At 39.5% G+C, this 21,505-nt stretch overlaps 2 protein-coding genes across 2 annotated transcripts in view; one reads left to right on the top strand and one right to left on the bottom strand.

Annotated features, from left to right (window-relative positions):
* Positions 1–970: 970 nt before the first annotated feature.
* LOC115448332 (DNA polymerase epsilon catalytic subunit 1) overlaps positions 971–21,505 on the bottom strand; it is a 53,522-nt gene continuing 32,987 nt past the window's right edge. The window contains 16 exon segments of the mRNA XM_037438096.1: positions 971–1,166; positions 3,036–3,168; positions 3,571–3,749; positions 4,093–4,258; positions 4,541–4,644; positions 4,646–4,702; positions 4,866–4,940; positions 5,152–5,276; positions 5,453–5,637; positions 6,175–6,319; positions 6,798–7,003; positions 7,489–7,644; positions 7,950–8,100; positions 9,912–10,108; positions 11,573–11,754; positions 12,002–12,095. Of these exon segments, the coding sequence (XP_037293993.1) occupies positions 999–1,166; positions 3,036–3,168; positions 3,571–3,749; positions 4,093–4,258; positions 4,541–4,644; positions 4,646–4,702; positions 4,866–4,940; positions 5,152–5,276; positions 5,453–5,637; positions 6,175–6,319; positions 6,798–7,003; positions 7,489–7,644; positions 7,950–8,100; positions 9,912–10,108; positions 11,573–11,754; positions 12,002–12,095 (2,323 nt within the window). The 3' untranslated portion in view covers positions 971–998.
* Positions 14,246–19,398, top strand: LOC119188524 (caspase-7-like). The gene is made up of 5 exons (XM_037438097.1): positions 14,246–15,118; positions 16,920–17,098; positions 17,916–18,070; positions 18,563–18,931; positions 19,180–19,398. The coding sequence occupies exons 1-5, from the start codon at positions 14,329–14,331 to the stop codon at positions 19,370–19,372; spliced, it is 1,686 nt and encodes a 561-aa protein (XP_037293994.1). The 5' UTR covers positions 14,246–14,328; the 3' UTR covers positions 19,373–19,398.

Genomic DNA, 21,505 nt, shown 5'->3' with positions numbered 1-21,505 from the left:
TTTCAAAATTTTACTACAAATTACAAACTTGTATATAGTATGTAATTTTAGTAGAGGGAGCTAGACACACCAGTTCATGCTTTCATGTTACTAATAAAATATACGCAAAACAAACCTTGAAAAAAAACGCAATAAGGCTCCCATTCTTGTGTGACCTATCTTATCAGTTATTATGTAAGAAATGGCCTACCGTTTTTCCTTCATACTTCAAACTTGGCTTAGAAAGGTAAAAATGCCTAGACACTAAAATTCCCATAAAAATATAAGATCATATATTTTTTATATATATTTGGGATGCAAATGGAATACTGAATACCCTCCTTAAACAAATCCTTTAGTTAAGCTTCTATAACAATAATATCAGCCCTGTATAATATATTGCCACACTGCTGGGCACAAGCCTATACTACTGAGAGAATTTAAGCCCTAGCACATCATGCTAATCTATCGCAGGTTGGCAGACTTCACATACCTTCTAAATTCTTAAGAATAACTTCTCAGATATGCAGGTTTCCTCAATGTTTACCGTCACTGTTAAAGTATGCAATAATTCACTAAGGATACACCCATAGCTTTGGAATAGTCAGAGGGGTTTTGAAACTGCAGACATTAATCTCGGCAGAGTGATTCTCACTATTAACCTTATATGACTATTAAAGTATTACTTATTTGTAAATTGAATGAATGCATTTACAAACTTAAAACAGCAATGTTCTACTTAAATTTTAAGAATTAAGAATAATTGTTGACCTAATTTATATATCCAAACCGTTAATTGAAAGCTACATACAATGTAATGTAATTGAAATTAATAAAATTTTGTTGCTAAAAATATGAGCAAGTTTCTTTTTCATTACTCCAGATTAACACAAACACGATCTTGCCTTTGTGACGGTCATACTGAGGTATAAAGAATAAGACAATTTACTTGATGGCATCCTAGAAGATTTACAAAATAACAACACAATAATAAAATTACTTATGTTTATTATTCTATATCACATATTGTTAAGATTAAATTCAATTTGTTCTAACAGTAAAGGCATTTGGTAATACTCGGCAATAGTTTTGAATGTGATGATTTGCTCTTTTATATCTTCTGCAGTCACCATAAGCACGAATTCGCCAGCGCATTCGCACACTACGGACAAATTGTCGCGTTTCACCTGAAAATATAAGACATTATTCCATGGCAGAGTGGCAGCCATAAACAAATATATTCCATTATTTCGGGTAGTCATCGCTTAGGTAGTTAGTGAAAGGCTGGTAGGTTAGCTAGGTTAGGGCTTTTATTGTCCTCACCGGTGAGGATCGCGACGCGTTTCTCCCTTATTGCTTATTCAAAAATACATATATACATCATTTTATTTCTTCTTCGCTGCCAGCCCGAGCTGGCTTCTTTGTTTACTAAGTATATTTTTCATTTATTTTATTTTCAATATAAATTGTCTTTTTTTATATAAGCTAATTTAAGTAATAATTAAATATTCTCATGTACCTTGACTTATCATAAGTGCAACTATGTTCGCCTACGTGATGAATAAAGCATTTTTATTTTATTTTTATTTTTATGTGGCTACATGATACATATGACATCCAGATGTTTTAATTCCCTGGGAATTAAGTAATATGTTTATCATTATAAGGAGTACAGCCATAACTACGAAAAAGGATCCAACCCACAGTAGGTCGAAAATGAACTAAGTATGCCAAATTAGTTAGAACTAATCTAACTATTATACACTACAGTGTATAAGGTCTATATTTTCCATTATTAAAAACATCTTAGTCAAATATGTTAATTTGAACTTGTATTAACAAATATAAAATAGAATATCAATTAGCAAAAAAACACTATTTAAACTTCAATCTTCACTATTTCAAAAGTATCATTTTGCCGCTTCCTTTTTGCGTATTTACGTTGAAATTAAACATGAGACAATCTCGGGGAATAAAATATACTTCTTGCAATATACACATGCAAAATCACAATTTTACTTATTACTTGAAGTCCTGTAGGTCGGAAAGCAAATGTACAGACAATAAAGATTTTGGCAACATAGGGCAGGGATGTTATGGATATGAAATTTCGGATATGGATACGGATATGGATATAGGAATAAAATTATATCGGTTTCGGATACGGTTACGGATATGTAATTATTTCGGATTATCCGGTAGTTTCGGATAGTTTCGGTTACGGATATTAGATTAAAGTAAAATAAAAATATTATGTAATACAGTAGGGCGACGATTACTAACTATCGTTCGTCGTCATAGTCGATTATTAAGTATCGATGAACTAATTGGGGGACATGGGTGTTCGGAAAACCTCTGTGTTTTAATTTGAGATGCAATTTCAGTGAAGTAGCGCCACCTCCTCTCCGTGAAAAGATTTTATCACACTGTTTAAATTCTGCAAAATCAATTTAGTACGTAACACAACACTTATCCTTCACTTTTACTAAATGAAGTAGCTACCTACTCCCTAAATAAAAAAAAAATACTATTTATGAATGAGGTTAAGTATGTTATGATTAAAAATAACAAACAAACTATATAAAATTGACGTAGCGCCTGAGCGGTGAAACAAAAATCTGTAGTAACATATTATCCGTAACTTATCCGAAACTTTTTTAACGGAGACGGTTACGGTTACGGATATATTTTTATTTCGGATATCCGATAGTTTCGGTTACGGTTACGGAGCTCCATAACATCCCTGACATAGAGTTCGCTTCGGTTCCTCTGATTACGCTTTAGCACAAATATACGCAGCTACAATTACGTCTTTTATCCTATTGGAGCCGCCACTAGTGTACCCAATTTTGCCTTATATATTCGGTCCTGTGATGTGATAGAGTGCCTGAGCCTATCGATATGGGCGTAGAAAAATTTCGACGTCAGATTTGTACCCGAGATCTCAGAGTTAGTCGTACCGCACATGCGATACGATTATGTCATTGAGTAAAAGTAGGCATGAGATTGTTACTTAGAATGAATAGTAATAACATAGTGTTAGGAGCAATCAATACCTGATGACATCTGCTGCAGATGAGATCTTGTAGCGTGAAGGTCATGGCTCTTCTGTTCAGGATTTCGATCAGTCTCCATTCCAACTCCTGGTTGTCGTACGGTGCGCCGCAAGTTGTGCATAAACACACCGGCCTTAGGAAAAAAAACAATGTTTTTTTAAGTATCTGGATAAATAATTTGAATTAATTGATTGTATTCAAGACTTGACAATAAATGAAGAAATTTTGGGTATCATATACCTCCCAGTACTTCTTTATCTAGAGAGGTAGAATGGTAGTTAAAAACCGAAAGTATTGACAACCATACATTGACACTGACTTTTCAAAACACTACAATAATACTGTTGAAATTATACACGGATATTTCTAACAAACGAACTGTTTTATTAAACATACAAGTTACAACATACTTTTATAAATAACAGAAATTACCATAGAGTAAAAACTATATTAACATGACAAAGGCAACAAAAACATTATGCCACAAAAATTATGTTTAAAATCCTTTCAACAGATACAATGCGCAGTAACTCACACGTCATTGTCGATGGCGCGGTGCGTGTCGCGGCACAGGTCGAGGTCGCGGCAGTGGTTGCACACCTTGCAGATCAGCTCCGACAGCACGCACGACGCGCACGGGTCGCGCCACTCCGCTCGCGAACTGAACTCGCCCACGCCGATCAGCCGCAGCAGGTTCCGCCGGAGGAGGGTCACCTGGGAGCAGCGGCGATGGGGGAAATTGAAAGAGAACCCGACACAACATAATATAATATGCATGAAGACGCTCTGCATATCGTTCTAATGATAATTAGATTTTATATAAATTACGAAAGGGAAGCTGGCAGGAGTCGTGTTATATGGAGTCTTCGCCACTGCTTGGGAGCATAATCTAGCATTACAAATAGAACCCAGCCGTGGGACTTTGTCAGGCTGTGGATTACGATAATATTTGGTGCTATCTTGTCTTATTGTTTAAATGTAACAGAATAGTACTAAAATTCTGGCAATGAGACTGGATTTTTTTTTATTGATAAAAACTAATTGTTATTGCAGTTACCTCTTCGTCGAGCGCAGTGTCAAGCGAGAACACCTTGCAGACGGCGTTGACGTAGAGAAGCGCGGGCGAGGCGTCGGGCGGCAGTGCGCCTGCGCGCAGCCCCGCGGTGGGCGGCAGGTCGCCCGGCCGCAACACCGACATGCGGCTGTGAATGCGCTCCGTCACCCTGACACATCAGGGAACATGTTTATTCCCAAAGCACTTACAAATATGATACCATTTCTATACATATGAACGAGTCCATCTCTATATCGAATATATTTCGAGATACTGAGGGATGAAATTCTAACGCAATTTTTTGTTGCCAGATCTCGCAACCGACCTAGGAATTTCACTGTTCTCAAACTTAACAGATCTGTAGGCCAACAATCAATTTCTCTGGCGTTATGTATAAATCATACTATAATGATACTATTTAAAAATATGATATCTAGAATGTATAACTCACTGGAAGAGCTTCTGCGAGATCTCCCCCTGCAGTAACGCGGGCAGCTGCTGCGGCTCGGAGTAGGCGGCGCTGATGAACCCCGCCACCGCAGTGCTGAAATGCTCCCCGCACGCCGTTCGGGAGGAAATTCAACAGGTTCCAGTGCATCGTTATTGATCCCTCCTGTTACATGAGAAACGGCAGGATTACATATCGAGACGGAAGACTTATCGATTATTTACCAGTCGATCGTCAGAATCGTCGTATTTATTCGAGTAGATAGTTAAATATTATGTAATTGAAATTGATTTATTTGTGGCATCATATTAAAAATAGAATGACTTACCTCCTCTTTTTCACTCTCTTCGCTAGGTGGCACCTGTGATGAACCCACTTCTGTCAAACCCTCCGGTAATTTGCCCTATAAAATAAAATATATATATATTTCTGACATTGTAACTCTACATGAGATTAAATGTTTTCTGACTTAGTATTATTTGTTTACACTTGTAAGGGATTTTTTCGTTCAGACCATTGGACTGGAAAACCTTATAAATACCAGCTTTTTTTAGATTTCAACTAAACTGTCATCGGTTAAGAACTAAATAGTAAATTAATAATACAATATGTACCTGTACACCCGCGTAATTTGAATCGTCCAACCATAGCAAATACGCCCAACATTGCTTGTATCGAATGTCGATGCCGTGGAACAACTCCTTGTTTCTGATGCTCTGCACAACGAACTCCACGTAGCCTAAACAAATAACATTATACATAAAAAGAGGATTTATAAGAGAGGACGAGAATAAAATCAATACATTTTATCGCTAAAATATAATTGATCCTGTTTATTGGATGCTACTTCTAATTTATCTTTTCAGACGGTAGCAAAAACATCAATCCCAAAGTAAAGTTCAAAGTAACCCTTACCAATGCCGTCCATGACAGAGTTTTTCTTCGTGCTGAGTATGATCTTGTTGAAGTCAGCGTACACTATGACCGAGCCCAGCCGTTTGAACTCCGCCACCAACATGAGAAACAGCTTCTTCATCAAATTGTAGAGAGTGCGGCGCAGCGCCGGGTCGTATAGTAACGACGTGGGAGTTTTAAGCCATCTGCAAAAAAACAATTGGATTTGCTCGCGGCGTTCGTTTGTTTTTTTAAGGTTTAAAGAAACAAACGAACGGACAGACAAAACAGAAACGCTGTGTTTTGCGTAACCAATGCGCACACAACACTTGTAAGCCTCACTGGCGTAGCGTTTATTTTCACACGCTACGTGTATGGAGCTGCACTTGCGCATGTGTTCGTTATGCGAGTGCGAGACACCACTTCTGGTGTGTAGTGTGTTTTTTTAAGGATAGATATACTAGCTTTTGCTTGCGAATTCGCCCGCATGTAGGAGTTTTCCGGGATACATTTTTTTTGCGACTTACTTGATATGTATTGTTATATTATGAACAAATTACACAAATTCATTATAAATTGTAGACTATGTGTTATTATGATGTATAACCAATATTACTGTAAAGTTTCATCGAAATCCGTTCAGTAGTTTTTTCTTGAAAGAGGAACAAACATACATCCATCCTCACAAACTTTCGCATTTCTAATATTAGTAGGATATAAAATTAGTAGAATTCTGATAATACCTGTAGAAATGCGATATTTGAAAATCTGCGAAGACGTTTTTGTATAGAGTGACGTCACGGAGCCACGACGCGATCATCGTGCGCAGAACTCTGAACGCCGCGCTGCACTGCGCCGTCTCGTCGTAGTTCTCCGACGCGTTGGGGCCTGGCGAGTAAATAGCTTATAAAAGTCGACACATTTCAATAGTATAGTATCACAATGCACAAAACAGTTGAAAAGCACGTAACTGCAAAACCAACGATATTGTGAGTATTTTTCGTTCCATCGTGCGACACTGTCGTGTCGATTATATCGTGTTTTAATTAATAATGACTATCTTTTCTAAGTAATGTTAATTGTTAATTGCTTTGTTACGGAGCTCAAATTAGAAGTGAGTGAGGCGTCACGAATAAGGATTCTGACGAGGAAGACGTTTTAGTATAATGATCCCTGTTCGAATGTAGCGCACATGCGCTAATTTACATAGGTTTATAAACTCGAACATTGCTGGTTGGAATTACTGGTCTTGCAACACAATGTTAATTTTTCTACCAGTAGTGTTAAGATGAAATGTAGTGTAGTGTGAGTTGATATTAGCCAGGGTGTCGATGGTAGAGCCAGTGTGAGTGTAAGCTGCTCTGACCGGCGGCGCTGAGCGCGAGGTGCACGGAGGGCGGCGCGGCGCCGAAGGCCGTGGCGGCGGACGTGCCCTCGGCGCCGAGCACGGCGGGCGCCTGCAGCAGCGCGCACACGGCGAGCCCGTCCGCCTCCAGCTCCACGCACACGCCGCCGTACGCGCCGCTGCCGCCGTGGTGCCACGCGCCCGCCTCCTCCACGGAGCTCACCAGCCTGCGCCACACCACATACTGATAAGTACTCACTCAACTGCAGCTGTTAGGAAGTAAGGTGGCTCCGACTAGTATAACCATTTATAAGAGATACTCTCGGCAGTCGAAACTTATGTCGACCTGCTTGTGTCAAACATACTCCGGAGCCATCTTCACTGACAATATGTCAAATTGTTTTTAAATTACAGAGAAATCCTCATTACTCTATGTATAATGAAAAACTGTAATCTTAATATTATTAGTTGTTAGTGATTTCAAAAATTTATAAAAAAATATAGTAAACATATCATTATCAATTTATTAGGTAATTAGCCTATTACCTAAATCTTTTATTTAACATACGACACACTTCAAAACGAGGTAAGTTCTGAATGATGCTGTTACTCTTAAGTCAAGACAAACATTCTCTCGTCTCCTTTCAGAACACTCTGTATAAGGTACAACATCCTCTATACCACCTGTATATTTTTTAACTGTAAGTTTCACCTGTTGTCGTCGATCTCTCTGCCGCCGAGGTCCGGTCGTTCGAGGTCGGAACACCACAATATGAAATTATGTTTGACGAGATGCCGTGCGAAAAACAGGTCAGCGCCGAACAGCGTCGGGTCTGCCGGCATGTTGCCCAATGGCACGTGAAAATATCTGTGGAAAATATAGCAAGAAAAATTATATGAATTATTATAAGTCTGAACCAGGACAAGTCGAATTATAAAAATTGAATTCACAGATAAATTTATTAAAAAAACGAGCAATGCAAAAGAACCTGTATTGGTTTAGATGATCAAAAAAATGATCTTTTTTATCTATTATATTCTCTTTTTTTATGAATTTTAAACATAGCATACTATATTTTATAAGTGTAAACTTTTAATAGCCCTTTGTCGCTATTATAATTGTTCAAATTGATATCAGCTGTAAGATTTCCACAATCAATACTGAAATCTTACCTGCACTGTTCTATGGTAAGATCCAGAACGGCTTCGAGGTTCAGGTAGTGGCGGACGATGGCCCTGGCACCGATGCGCTGCCACTCCAGGGTGTTGTACAGCGTCTCCACGTCGCGGACGTGCAGTGGCACCATCGGGAAGTCGGATAAGCCTGTCGACACAAAAATATATTATATTAAATTTGAATTATTATAATCAGCTATGAACATATTTATAGTGAGTTAATCATTTTAGTTATCTCTGTAAAATGTGATGGCAAGACTGCAGGATTGACTGCGACGCAAAAATTGTAATTACGTACAGTGTGGCTCAACATGCTTCAGGTATGTGAAAATCGGGGCTATGAGCATGGGGCTCATACAAATTATTATGGCAAAGGAAACACGGCGTATTTTTTCCTTTGCTGTTAAAGCGCTTATTCCGCAATATAATAGGTAATTTTACACGCTCGTGCGCGCTCCAGGCGGTACCGCTGCAGCGCGCGCGCCAGCCCCGCATGACCGCGTGTGAGGTGTCGTGTATTACCGGGCAGCAGCGCGTGCAGTGCGTGCGGCGAGAGCGGCGCCTGCGCGGCCAGCAGCGTGGGCCCGGCGCGCTCCAGGCGGTACCGCTGCAGCGCGCGCGCCAGCCCCGCATGACCGCGTGTGAGGTGTCGTGTATTACCGGGCAGCAGCGCGTGCAGTGCGTGCGGCGAGAGCGGCGCCTGCGCGGCCAGCAGCGTGGGCCCGGCGCGCTCCAGGCGGTACCGCTGCAGCGCGCGCGCCAGCCCCGCATGACCGCGTGTGAGGTGTCGTGTATTACCGGGCAGCAGCGCGTGCAGTGCGTGCGGCGAGAGCGGCGCCTGCGCGGCCAGCAGCGTGGGCCCGGCGCGCTCCAGGCGGTACCGCTGCAGCGCGCGCGCCAACCCCGCATGACCGCGTGTGAGGTGTCGTGTATTACCGGGCAGCAGCGCGTGCAGTGCGTGCGGCGAGAGCGGCGCCTGCGCGGCCAGCAGCGTGGGCCCGGCGCGCTCCAGGCGGTACCGCTGCAGCGCGCGCGCCAGCCCCCGCATGACCGCGTGTGAGGTGTCGTGTATTACCGGGCAGCAGCGCGTGCAGTGCGTGCGGCGAGAGCGGCGCCTGCGCGGCCAGCAGCGTGGGCCCGGCGCGCTCCAGGCGGTACCGCTGCAGCGCGCGCGCCAGCCCCGCATGACCGCGTGTGAGGTGTCGTGTATTACCGGGCAGCAGCGCGTGCAGTGCGTGCGGCGAGAGCAGCGCCTGCGCGGCCAGCAGCGTGGGCCCGGCGCGCTCCAGGCGGTACCGCTGCAGCGCGCGCGCCAGCCCCGCATGACCGCGTGTGAGGTGTCGTGTATTACCGGGCAGCAGCGCGTGCAGTGCGTGCGGCGAGAGCAGCGCCTGCGCGGCCAGCAGCGTGGGCCCGGCGCGCTCCAGGCGGTACCGCTGCAGCGCGCGCGCCAGCCCCGCATGACCGCGTGTGAGGTGTCGTGTATTACCGGGCAGCAGCGCGTGCAGTCCCCCGCATGACCGCGTGTGAGGTGTCGTGTATTACCGGGCAGCAGCGCGTGCAGTGCGTGCGGCGAGAGCGGCGCCTGCGCGGCCAGCAGCGTGGGCCCGGCGCGCTCCAGGCGGTACCGCTGCAGCGCGCGCGCCAGCCCCCGCATGACCGCGTGTGAGGTGTCGTGTATTACCGGGCAGCAGCGCGTGCAGTGCGTGCGGCGAGAGCGGCGCCTGCGCGGCCAGCAGCGTGGGCCCGGCGCGCTCCAGGCGGTACCGCTGCAGCGCGCGCGCCAGCCCCGCATGACCGCGTGTGAGGTGTCGTGTATTACCGGGCAGCAGCGCGTGCAGTGCGTGCGGCGAGCGGCGCCTGCGCGGCCCGCAGCGTGGGCCCGGCCCGCACCAGGCGGCACAGCTGCTCCGCGCGCGCCAGCAGGGGCAGGACAGGTTGTGACGTGTCGTGTATTACCGGGCAGCAGCGCGTGCAGTGCGTGCGGCGAGAGCGGCGCCTGCGCGGCCAGCAGCGTGGGCCCGGCGCGCTCCAGGCGGTACCGCTGCAGCGCGCGCGCCAGCCCCCGCATGACCGCGCGTGCCTCCGTCTCCACCGACACCTCCCACGACAGCTCCGCGCAGCCCAGCTTCAGCTCCTCCACGCCCTGAGATATCCTGTGAGGTGTCGTGTATTACCATTATATGTTAGACATCGAAATAAAATTAGTTTTTGGATGTTATCGCGGATAGAGAAAATTATAATACCTAGTCTTGCCATAAATATTGTAATAAAGAAAAAAGAAAATTGTTAACTGCAAATAACATTTATTACTTTTACAGTGTGTCAGTTTAATACATAAATATAAAACAATTAAAAATATAAAAAGCTTATTCGAAGTGGTCTCCATTGGCTGCAATACAGTCCTTTAAACGATGAGGCCAGTTATCAATAGAAGCACGCACTCTTTCCATGGGAAAATTCTTCACTGCCAATCGTATAGATTGTTTTAGGGACTCAAATTATCATGGCGTTTAGAGCAAGCTGTACTCTCTAAAACTGACCACAAATCATAATCCAGCGGATTAAGATCGGGACTAGACGACGGCCAGTCTTCAGCTCTGATGAAGTCCGAAACGTTCGATTCCAACCAAGACTGCGTGGACCGAGCTTTATGACCCGGCGCCGAGTCTTGCTGGAAGGACCATACTTGGTTATTGAACATGGTGATGTTAAGGGGCTTAACTACCTTCTCAAGAATGGTATCTTGATACACTTGTGCCGATGTTTTGATACCTTTTCACAAAAATATGGCTCAGTCACTCCTTCATAGCTAACACCCCACCAAACCATCACTGAAGTCGGATAATGTCCACGTTGCACTCTGTCGACTAATTGGGAAGCTTCCTTAGAGCTTTGAGCATAAATACGGTCATTTTGTTTGTTAAAATGTTGCTCAATTGTAAAATTTTCTCATCCGTAAACAAAATTTTTCTGTGACCTCCCTTTGCGTACCGCTTCAGTAGTTGTTTCGATTTTACCACCCTATTCTTCTTTAAATTATCAGTTAAGAAATGGCCAGTGCGTCTCTTATAGGCTGCAAGTCCTAAGTCATCTTTTAAAATACGCGACATGGTTCTAGGTGCTATCTTCATTTCCCGAGATAAAATCTTTTGCTTTCGGACAGGATTTCTTCGAATTCTTTCCCTTACTGCTTTGACCACCTTTTTCGTACGAACACTACGTGGACGGCCAGATCTTTTCTGTCACAAACAGAGGAGGTCTCATTGTACCTATTAATAGCCCGGTACACAAACATTTTACTAATACCAAGTGTATGGAGAGTTTTAAAATTGCATTTGGCTCCATACCTACTTTGTGTAATGCTATCACAGCGATTCGGTTCTCTTTATCACCCCACACCATTTTAATATCGCAAAATATTTTACAATGTATTGGCGCCAAAATGAGAAAACACAATGAACAATCGTATAAAAATGACAGATTCGAAATTCAAATGTAATATTTTTTTATAATTAAGTGTAACAGTATTTATGGCCAGACTAAGTATAAAAAAAAACGAGATAAAATCTGAAAACTAATTCATTTCGATATTCAAAATGTTCACATTTTAAACTTACTTGGCAGTTCTCTCGGCCGCGTAGAGCGTGTTCATATTTGGCATTTGGTTAGTCTTCACCGTGTCCAGCACGTATATGTAGCCCTTCTTCATGGGGCCTAGTATCAGCGCCCACATGCTACGACTAGAGTTCTGGGCCGAGTGGTGATACAAGTATATGTGTTTTATTGGAGCAACACCGTCCTGTAGAAACAATGAGTGTATGTTATAGTTATTGCTTGATCACATAAAATACATGTAAGTACCATCAGGTGCAGTGGGGTCACTCTGTCTCTGAATAAAAAAATAATTGTGCTCAGTCATGCGCTTGCGACTTTTTTCTTTGATTAATTTTCCGATAGTTTCCTTAAATTCGTCAGGAGGTTGTTGGGTCAATCGTTACGTCAAATAAATGTTTAAAAAAATAGCATTGATAACCATGAAAATGTACCTGTTTCTGGAGATAAGGTTGGTGCGCAACACTCTTGAATTGGAGTTGATTTAGCTGAAATGAATCCATATTGTTTGATCCGAAGTTAATTAACCTAAAACAATAAAAAAATAAGTTTAAAGGAAAATGCCTATTAGTGTATGGAAACTCGCCTAATATAATATAATTCAGTATGATAGTGAAAATTACATACAAAAGAGAAGGAATAACGTTCTTCTTAATAAAATAACAATACTTATTTTTCATTGTGTACCTATAATAAATGTTTTAATGTTTATTTTGTTTAGAACAGATGTAGGCTTAGACCGTCTGAAAAGGACGCGCCAAATGCTTATTGTCTTGAGCAAAAATTGTCATTTTCAATACCTATATCTACTTCATTTTCCGTTCTATATCGTTATCAACGCATACATTAATTTAAACCAATTGTTTTACGCATGAGATTTTTTTGTAGCAGAAATGTGTAGTCACTGGTGTGTTCCAATTTGAAGGACATTGTAGCCCGTATAACTACTGGACACAATGAGACTTAACATCTCACGTCTCAGGATGGTGAGGGCAGTAGAACACCAAACAAAACTTCATAATGTAACGTGTTGGATGGTGTATCTACTGTTTATGGGCGGTCGTTTCGCTTACCATCACGCGAACGGCAAGCACGTCTCATCATTCAAAGCAATAAAGAAAGACACAAGCCGCATCTTTTATAAAATAATATCGCCAGTCTCTCATGACTCGTGTGTTATGTTTAAGGATCGCCGATATGACTTATATCTATTATCTATATCGATGATCAACAGCGCTATTATATTATTATACCTCGCTATAATGTTATGATATTATACCAAAATATATCGGGCATGAACACAGTATTGTAATGAGAGCAAAATATATTTATGTCAGAAAATATCATATAGGCAAGGCCAGATAATACGGATAAGTAAAAAAAATATGGATATTTTTATAATATTGATAAAGAACGAATTTAATTGGCAACGAACGCAAAAAAATAACAAATTTTAAAAAATATCGACCTTTACAATATTGATCAAATAATCAGTTAGCTAGTTTAGCGTACGTAAATTATTGTCGAAAATGAGGGAGTGTTCTTTGATTATTTTTTATGGAAGGGCAAAGGTCGTCCGATATAGTAACCGGATGTAGTCTTCGATTATTAAAATATTTCAAGAATCACATACAAATGGCAAAAATAGGATCAACTACCATCTGATTCAATTTAAAAAAACCGAAAGGAAGTTTTATATTAAACAAATACAAGTAAGTAATTTTTTAAAATATTTTATGAATTGTTATGAATACCTAAGAATTTAATCAACCTCTAACTGAATAATACTTTAAAAGCCGTTGACAATAAAAAAAATAAAAATGGCGGATATAGAATCAAAATCGCCATGTTTTTATTGAAAAAATTAAGATAATAAAATTATAAATGCGAAGATTTATGGAAAGGCTTGGATGTTGGTTAGAAGTAAACTAGTGTATGGATTTTGTTGGACAAAGTTTGGCACACCAATAGTGCATGTCGTGGATTAACGGTATAGGCTACTTTGTATCCATATAATTTACTCTGGTGTGAAATATTTAAAGTTTTTAAGTAGGTGGTGGTGGCGTCGTACAGATTGCGCTGTGGATCGCTAGTGGTTGAGGAAGTTTTAAACGGGAAAGGCTGTTTACGCGGGTAAAGCTTCGAGCAAAACCTAGGTAAAGCAAAGGGTTTAAGCGATTATAAATTTATAGCACCACGCCCAGGCACATAATTCAAAACCGCATTCCATCTAGCATGTACTTGCAGAGAGATGTGACGTCACACCTACAAGACAGAACTAGTTCTAAACTTGCCAATTATAGACATGTCTAAGAATCCCCTATTCAAGAATGCACATAACATCCAAGCTACTTGAGTAACAGAAAAGCGACTAAGTGTAAGTGATAAATACTTATAAGGCAATAAGCCCCATTGCTGGTCGTGATAAAGCTGAGGGGAACATGTAATGTCAAAGTATTGATGGGCTATGACTACGTGCTAGATGATTTTTAACCGATTTAAAAAAGGAGGTTCTCAATTCGACAGTATTTTGAACGAGGGAAAGTATCACTTTTTATTTTATAAACAATATAAAAAACAATCATACTTGAACGCCATTTTAATGTCATTATAAAAATATATGCAATCTTCGTTGTTGGAAAAATTGCATTATCTATTCAGATAAGATAAATATTAATTATAAGAGGCCAATACATTTCCACAATAACTTCACACTGGTAACACGCATAACACGTGTTTTAATGTTACCCAAATAAATATAATGGAAGGTGAAAATAAGGGTACTAACATACAAAACCAAGGGACGGATTTACAAAAGAAACGTAAGAGAAAAAAACGAGGAAAACAAAAAATAATCTCTGAAGATGTTGATAATGGATCATGTGTGTCAAATATTGTTGAATTGGACGCACCGGACAACGCCAACACAGTAGAAAATATAGATTTAATTACTAACAAGTGGGAAATAGATGAAAATCCACGCTTTGATAAGAACACAAACGAAAATACGGAATATCATGAAGTAACAACTGATACGCTCCATTCACAGAGCTCGTCACAGGTTAAGACTTGTGAGCACTTATTCTCATATAGTAATAATAACGACCCACCTGATTACGAACATTTGAAAGATGAAAATTTAAGTGCCGACATCAAAAACAATATTGTAGTACAAAATCTTGTCACTGACGGTATACCGTCAACCTGTGAAAATCCAAGTACAAAGGTACTCCATGATGGCAATAAATTGAACACACAATTAAGTAGCGAAAGTGATACAAAATTAAATCGTTCCATCTCGAGTACTACAAAAAATTTAATACAACTTTATAATCCAAGGGCGTTACCCAAAGAATCTGAAACTTACGAATTAGAGAAATTTGACAAAAATAAACTTATAATTTTCAATCAAATAAAGTTTGGCCAATACGAGAGACTAGGCACGGAGGCAGATTTGAAATCATTGAAGACCACGTTTGAAGCTTTTAACTTTGAAGTACAGGATTACCCGGATCCAACTGTTGATAAAATCGAAGAAATTCTTAACGAAAGTAAGTCATATTTTTGTATAGTATAATGTATATCAATATTTTCAACGTCGCCTAGTACGAGTAACTGATACTACATTTGTAAGAATAGCTATGATAGCTATGATTATATTTTGACGAATGAATAAGGTTATTTTTATGAGTTACTCCGCCACGACATTTCTTTCTTATTTTTCTTATAAATGGAGGAGTCAAAATTTGTTTTTTTTTAATGTTTCCAAATGTCCACATTTTTGCCACTTTTGAGGTTGGTTAGAATATATTTGAAATCAAGAACCATACAAAAAGCGGACATGTCCTTTAACAGTGATCGCGGAACGTAATATTGTAATATTATTATGGACAATGACGTACATATTATGACGTCATACGATGCACAATCAAGGCCACCCGCGAGTGGTTTTTGTAATCTATAGATATAAAACTTTTTGTTTATTTTACAAAAACATTAAATAATTATAATTAGTTACCTATAATCTACCATAAATAATAAATTTCATGTGTTATTGTTACAACCGTCCATTAGTCAATTATAATACCTGCTCATATCGGTCTAATGTTAAAATTACTCATACAGAGTATTAAGTGTTGAATAAAGATAAATTTTAAGGGTGGATAACGTCTTTATAAACTTATTATTTAAAATATATGTATATATATATATATATATATATATATATATATATATTAAGGTGTCCTCGTAAACGTATTTTGTTTCTTTTGATATCCGCCGAGTACCGTTGTTGTCTTCTGTGTGTCAAAATATATATTGAACAGTTCGTTTAGCGTACGAATTAATAAATGTAAATTAAAGAAATCTTGCTCAATTTTATTCAAATATAGTCATAACCCAACATTAAGGGGACGTCAGTTTTTTACGAATTATTGAAATTAATAAATACCATAAATAGGTCCATAGCGTTATAAAACATATTAGCCAATACACAGTTTTGCAGTCGTGCTGGATAATATAATAAATTATCATCAAGCTGGCTTTGTTGGCTTTAAATATAATGTATTTATGTTTATTATTTTCGGCAGATAAGATTCCCTTTATAATTTATTACTCATACAAAGATGTAGACTAATAACGAAACTACACTTACATAATATATAAGTTCTTCCTTATGCATACTTATTATTTGATTGGAAAGTAACAACAGTAAATTTGTTTTGGTTTCCCCAACATGATTTTAGGGTTGACCTAAGCCCCGGGAACATCTAAAAATTTCGCTACGGCATCCCCTGCCTCTCTAAAAAGCGACTTTTTGGGGTTTAGAAAGAGTCGCGGGGTGAGACAGTGGGGGGCTCCTCGACCAACCACTACTAAAAATGTTTTCAATTTTCATAAAAATTCAACGTAGCCGCCGACCAAACATCAACAGGACGCGGTTTTCGGCATTTTTCCACACGGCGTTAATATCTCGCTTGCAGCTTGCCTGCATGTTTACGCTTATTCTACTCAAGCTACGTGCTCGTTGTATCTTGCATGTAGACTACTTGTGCTAATGGAAACGCGACTTTATTGTAAATGATAGCATCGGCTGTACTAATTACATTATTGAAATTAAACTAATTTTCCGGACTCTATCACGGTTTTTTGTTTTTTATTTTTCTCCCGACGTTTCGAAGATTTTGCAGCCTTCATGGTCACGGGGGGGACAGAGGTGTTGTTCATCCGCAAAGTCAGTAACTTTGACTTTGATAGAATCCGGAAAATTAGTTTAATTTCAATGTCTAACATTCGCGTAAACATAAGAAATCATTATAATTACATTATTGTTTAATATTTTTTAATTTTCAGTAAGTGTTACAGACTACTCTGACTACGGCTGCTTAGCTATTGCGGTCCTGACGCATGGCGGCATTGATGGCAAGCTGTTAGCTGCAGACGGTGACTATTATGAAATAAAAATCATAAATTTTCTGAAGACGCACAAGAACCACAGCTTAATCACAAAACCTAGGTTACTTTTCGTACAGGTGCGTGTTAATTATCGTAAAGTAACAAACCCTTAGTTACTACCAGGTACACTGATAATAATATAATAGCTGACAATATGTTTAATACGGACCTCGTTAACATCGATTGTCTAACTATCGTGAGCTAGATCTCTCTCTAAATCAACTTCTAGGAATGATTAAAATTGATAATAATTAAATTTCATGTTATTAATTGTAGCTGCTTGTGGTAAATCTTGAGATAAATTCTTGTTGTTTAAGCCTCCAGATTGGGCCGAAAGTTTAATGACAGGCGATTAATCGGCTTGGAGTTCAGTCAGAAATTCCAAGGGTAGATTACGCGGGCGAATTCTTAGGCAATGAGAATCTTAAATACTCCACTTTTTGGCTACAACTCTCTCTAATCGTTCCCTCAATGCTGAGTATCGTGACCCCTGTCACTTGGTCGAGTCTTGGACGAGCATGACAGTCGTCCGGCAGATGCAGTGCCTCCGGGATAGTCATGACTAGCGTCTTGCTTATTTGATCAGTCCAACGAACTGGTTTGCGGCCGCGTCTGCTCCCGTTAACCTTTCCTAACAAGATAGATCATTACAGGTTGTCATGGTTTTTCTGCGCTTCATAACCGAAGAACTGGAAACATCTACGGATAACGATGGTGGACAGTCGCTCTTTTTTTTTCAGTTCCTCCAGTATTAAGCTGTTGGATCGAAACTCTGTCCAGCTTATTCACTTACGCATGCAGCTTTCACATACATGCTTTATCGCATACTTCATTCGGCTACAAATGGAAAGATGATCGCAACAGTGCCCAAAAACGGTATTGTTTTGATTTTAGGCGTGTCGTGGACCGAATTCACTTATTGGAGTACCAGTTCTGCAACCCGGGAAAGTACAAAGCAATTTAATCTATGACACCGAACCCTACACGTTACCCGTAGAAGCGGACATGCTCGTCGTACACAGCTCTTATGTAGGGAATAGAGCGGTCAGGTAATTACTACTCTTCGCTTCCTCTCGCTCTTTAGGCGCTCTCGTCTTTGATCAATATTCAAACACAAAGAATCATGGTATTAACTCTTACTAATTTGTAGATGTAAAAGTTTGTAAAACTGTATGGATGTTCGTATATTTGTTAACAGTAAAACCAGAACTGGATGGATTCGGATGAAATTTGGGACACGTATAGACCATGCCCTTTAATACTACATTTTATCCTAGTAAATTTATATCATCTTCACACGGGCGAAGCCCGTCACGAATGGTTTGCCATTAATCGTACGAAACGCAAATCTAAAACTCCTATTTCATGGTATCCTTGCTACCGTTTTATTCGAGCTTGCCTTTAAACCTTTCAGCTTGCCCAGTCATGCTATAGGCTAAATTGTCAACAGCATAGTCGGCGGTTGCCCCATTTAAATACATATATACTAAATATCCTTTCTGGTAATCGAAATACCAAAAACATAGTACCTTTTTTTTTAGACACCAGCGTGAAGGATCGTGGTTTATACAAACATTATGTAAAAAAATCAATGAAATGGCGTCGACACACGACTTGGAAACAATACTAACTCATATAAAACGCGAAGTAGCGATTGATAAAGAAAAGATAATAGTGAACAGAGTGACCAAGGAGCACGAAATAAACAAACAAATGCCTGTAGTGACAACGACACTCATAAGGAAACTGTATCTGAAGAGAAGTGCTGCTGAAGAAAACGCGTTGAATACAAATGGGATGCCGACCGACGTAGCGGTGGACTCGTACAATACTGGAGCCAACCCGAAGCCAGAGCTGGAGAATTGCCGGTGTAACCTGAACTACTTTGATTATATTAAAGAATGTCTCAGGTCAGTGTTTTTGTTTTCTTTATTTTTTTCTGTCCGGATAACTATAAATGAACGAAATAAATTTGTATTTATACCTACGTATTAAACCTGACCGAGGAGAGGGTGTAGTCCAAATACTATTATCATGTTTGCCTTCGAGAGTACCATCGTCGCTGTTCAAGCTGGTATTAAATATATTTAGTTAATTATAACAATATGACTGCCATCATCGAAATATTATGAATTATTATATTTTTACATTATTTCAGGCACTTCTTGCAAGACAATAACGATTACAAGGACACTACAGGCCGATCGCTACTCAATCTTACGGACACCTTAAAAAACGAGGAAGCATTTAATGCAACGAAGGAAAAATGTGCGATGACTATAGCTGATTATTTAGAAACGAGGGCGAAACACTGCCAACATTATAAATATATATACATAAATAAAAAATAAAATTTACTAAATAGGTTTGTTACTAACATGTGCCCTTTTGTGTCATTCCTACATGTAAAATACAGCTGCGGTCAAAACGAGTAGCGCAATCTGATACATATAATATCATCATCATCATCAGCCACATAAAATCCACTGCTGAACATAGGTCTCCCCAAAGATTTCCAGAAGGACCTGTCGAAAGTCAATGACGTTTTACAAATAGACGCGTCATACACTAACAAAATGGCACATAAAAACGGTGCACTATTTGCTATAGTCACGTACCTGTATATATAATTACAAATTGGCTGGAAGAAGGAATAAAAAGATGCAGCATACATTCGTTAGAAAAGGATATATATACATCGACAGTTACTTAACAACGTTACTGCCGCACGCTCATTGGCCGTCATGTCGGGCAATTACCTTACTTTCGTCTTGCCAGTATTGAGCGCAGACAACGTATCTATGTAATAAAAACATCTTAGTCGAAAGCGGCCTGTATCCAACGTGTTCCTGCGACTTTATCAAGTCGTCTGTCCATCTTGCAGGTGGACGTCCAACGCTGTGCTGGGTTGCTTTACGTATAATATAGTATTCAATAAATTGTCCATTTTAAAATAGCCATAGAATGGGACCATTATGTTGATGTCATTTTATTTTCCCATGTTTGAGTGATGAGTACTCAATAGGGGCCAGATTATTTGCAAATTAAAAATCCCGAAATAGGCACGTGGATATGCACGAAAAATGCTTAAAATATACATGAAAAACGTCTAAATATGCAGCATCAATAAATAAAAGAGATTAAATATTAGGTTATTTACTTAAAAGCTGCATACAATTGGCAAAAAAGAACCCTATAAACAAATTCATACGCGTAACAAGGCTTTCTGTGTACAAAAGTTAAATTAGGCAATGACTGCAAAAAGTATTTAATGACGAAATGAACTTAAAAACATGAAATTTAAAAGATTTCAATCCCTGTTTGAATGTAAAGTTAATTATTTTTTGGATTGTAATTAATTTGTTTTGGAGTCGATTTTTCTTTTGTTTATGTTATAATTTTTAGCTAGTCATAAAATATATCTAATTATACCCGATAACACTTCACTTATAATGACACAAAATGTTTATTAGTAATGTTTTTGACACATAATCTTAAAGAATATATTATTGAAGTCCCCTAAGCCTGTTTCAAATAAAAATGACGTAGGTACTACGTTTCAAGTTTTGATTGTATACAAATGAATCTTTCAAAATGCCATGCTATTTATCCATACATTTTTTAAGGCATTATCTTTCCAGAATCTATACATTAGTATACAGGGTCATTTCGACATTGCGTTACTAAATAAAACCACAGGTTCGTGGTGACCTCTGCTAACACCGTGCAAAAAATTATTCATAAGTAATGAATAGTTTCATCAATAAGCCCGATTTTAGATTTATGGTTTTTTGATCACGCTGTCTCTTAGCGCGCTTAACTGAAGTGAATGAACTACGTCACAGCTGATGATATTATTACCGAACCTATAGGGTTCAGAGAGTCAGCTCACAAATGAACTACCAATACGTTCACTGACTTGGTTGTAGCAGTTCATTGAGTCAATAATTAATTACTAAAAAAATATTTCGTCAATTATAAACGTTATTTTCGATAATAAAATAGTTTTCTTACCAAAAAGGTTACCTACGTAATTACTAAAGTTACAAGATTTAAATTTATTGGTATCGTATTTTTTTTAGACTCTACATGATATTCCAACATTTATTTTAATTCCAACATTAATATTTCGGTTTGTCATAATATCTAAAAGAAGACCACGTAGACATTACCGAACGTCATACTATGCTTTCTGTACCATTTCTTTTCTAGATAGGTACACTATGGCAATGCGTCCGAGTCTTTGACCGAGTCCGAAGAGCGCACGATTATTTAATACAATAGTCGTACTCTTTCTCGCCTAAACTCGCAGTGTTGTCAGTATAAACTTTTTTACCAAAAAGCTTGCTAAAACGACACAGCATTTCAAAAATTCTGATATTCGATTTTTTTTATTACATGATGTTCTAACAGATTTAACACACAACTGTATCACAAAATAAAATAAGTAATGATTTATGATGAAATGATTAATGAAAAGTCTA

Source organism: Manduca sexta, chromosome 13, assembly GCF_014839805.1.
Source record: "Manduca sexta isolate Smith_Timp_Sample1 chromosome 13, JHU_Msex_v1.0, whole genome shotgun sequence".
Lineage (NCBI taxonomy): Eukaryota > Metazoa > Arthropoda > Insecta > Lepidoptera > Sphingidae > Manduca > Manduca sexta.
The sequence above is the reverse complement of the archived record's forward strand: the minus strand, read 5'-3'. Positions and strand labels throughout refer to the sequence as shown.

What these genes read in the sequence shown, in the direction of transcription:
- LOC119188524 (XM_037438097.1), top strand. Translation starts at nt 14,329, where the DNA reads ATGGAAGGTGAAAATAAGGGTACTAACATACAAAACCAAGGGACGGAT. An exon ending in CGAAGAAATTCTTAACGAAA is followed by an intron (nt 15,119 to 16,919) that starts GTAAGTCATATT and finishes TTTAATTTTCAG; the next exon opens with TAAGTGTTACAGACTACTCT. An exon ending in GTAGGGAATAGAGCGGTCAG is followed by an intron (nt 18,071 to 18,562) that starts GTAATTACTACT and finishes CTTTTTTTTTAG; the next exon opens with ACACCAGCGTGAAGGATCGT.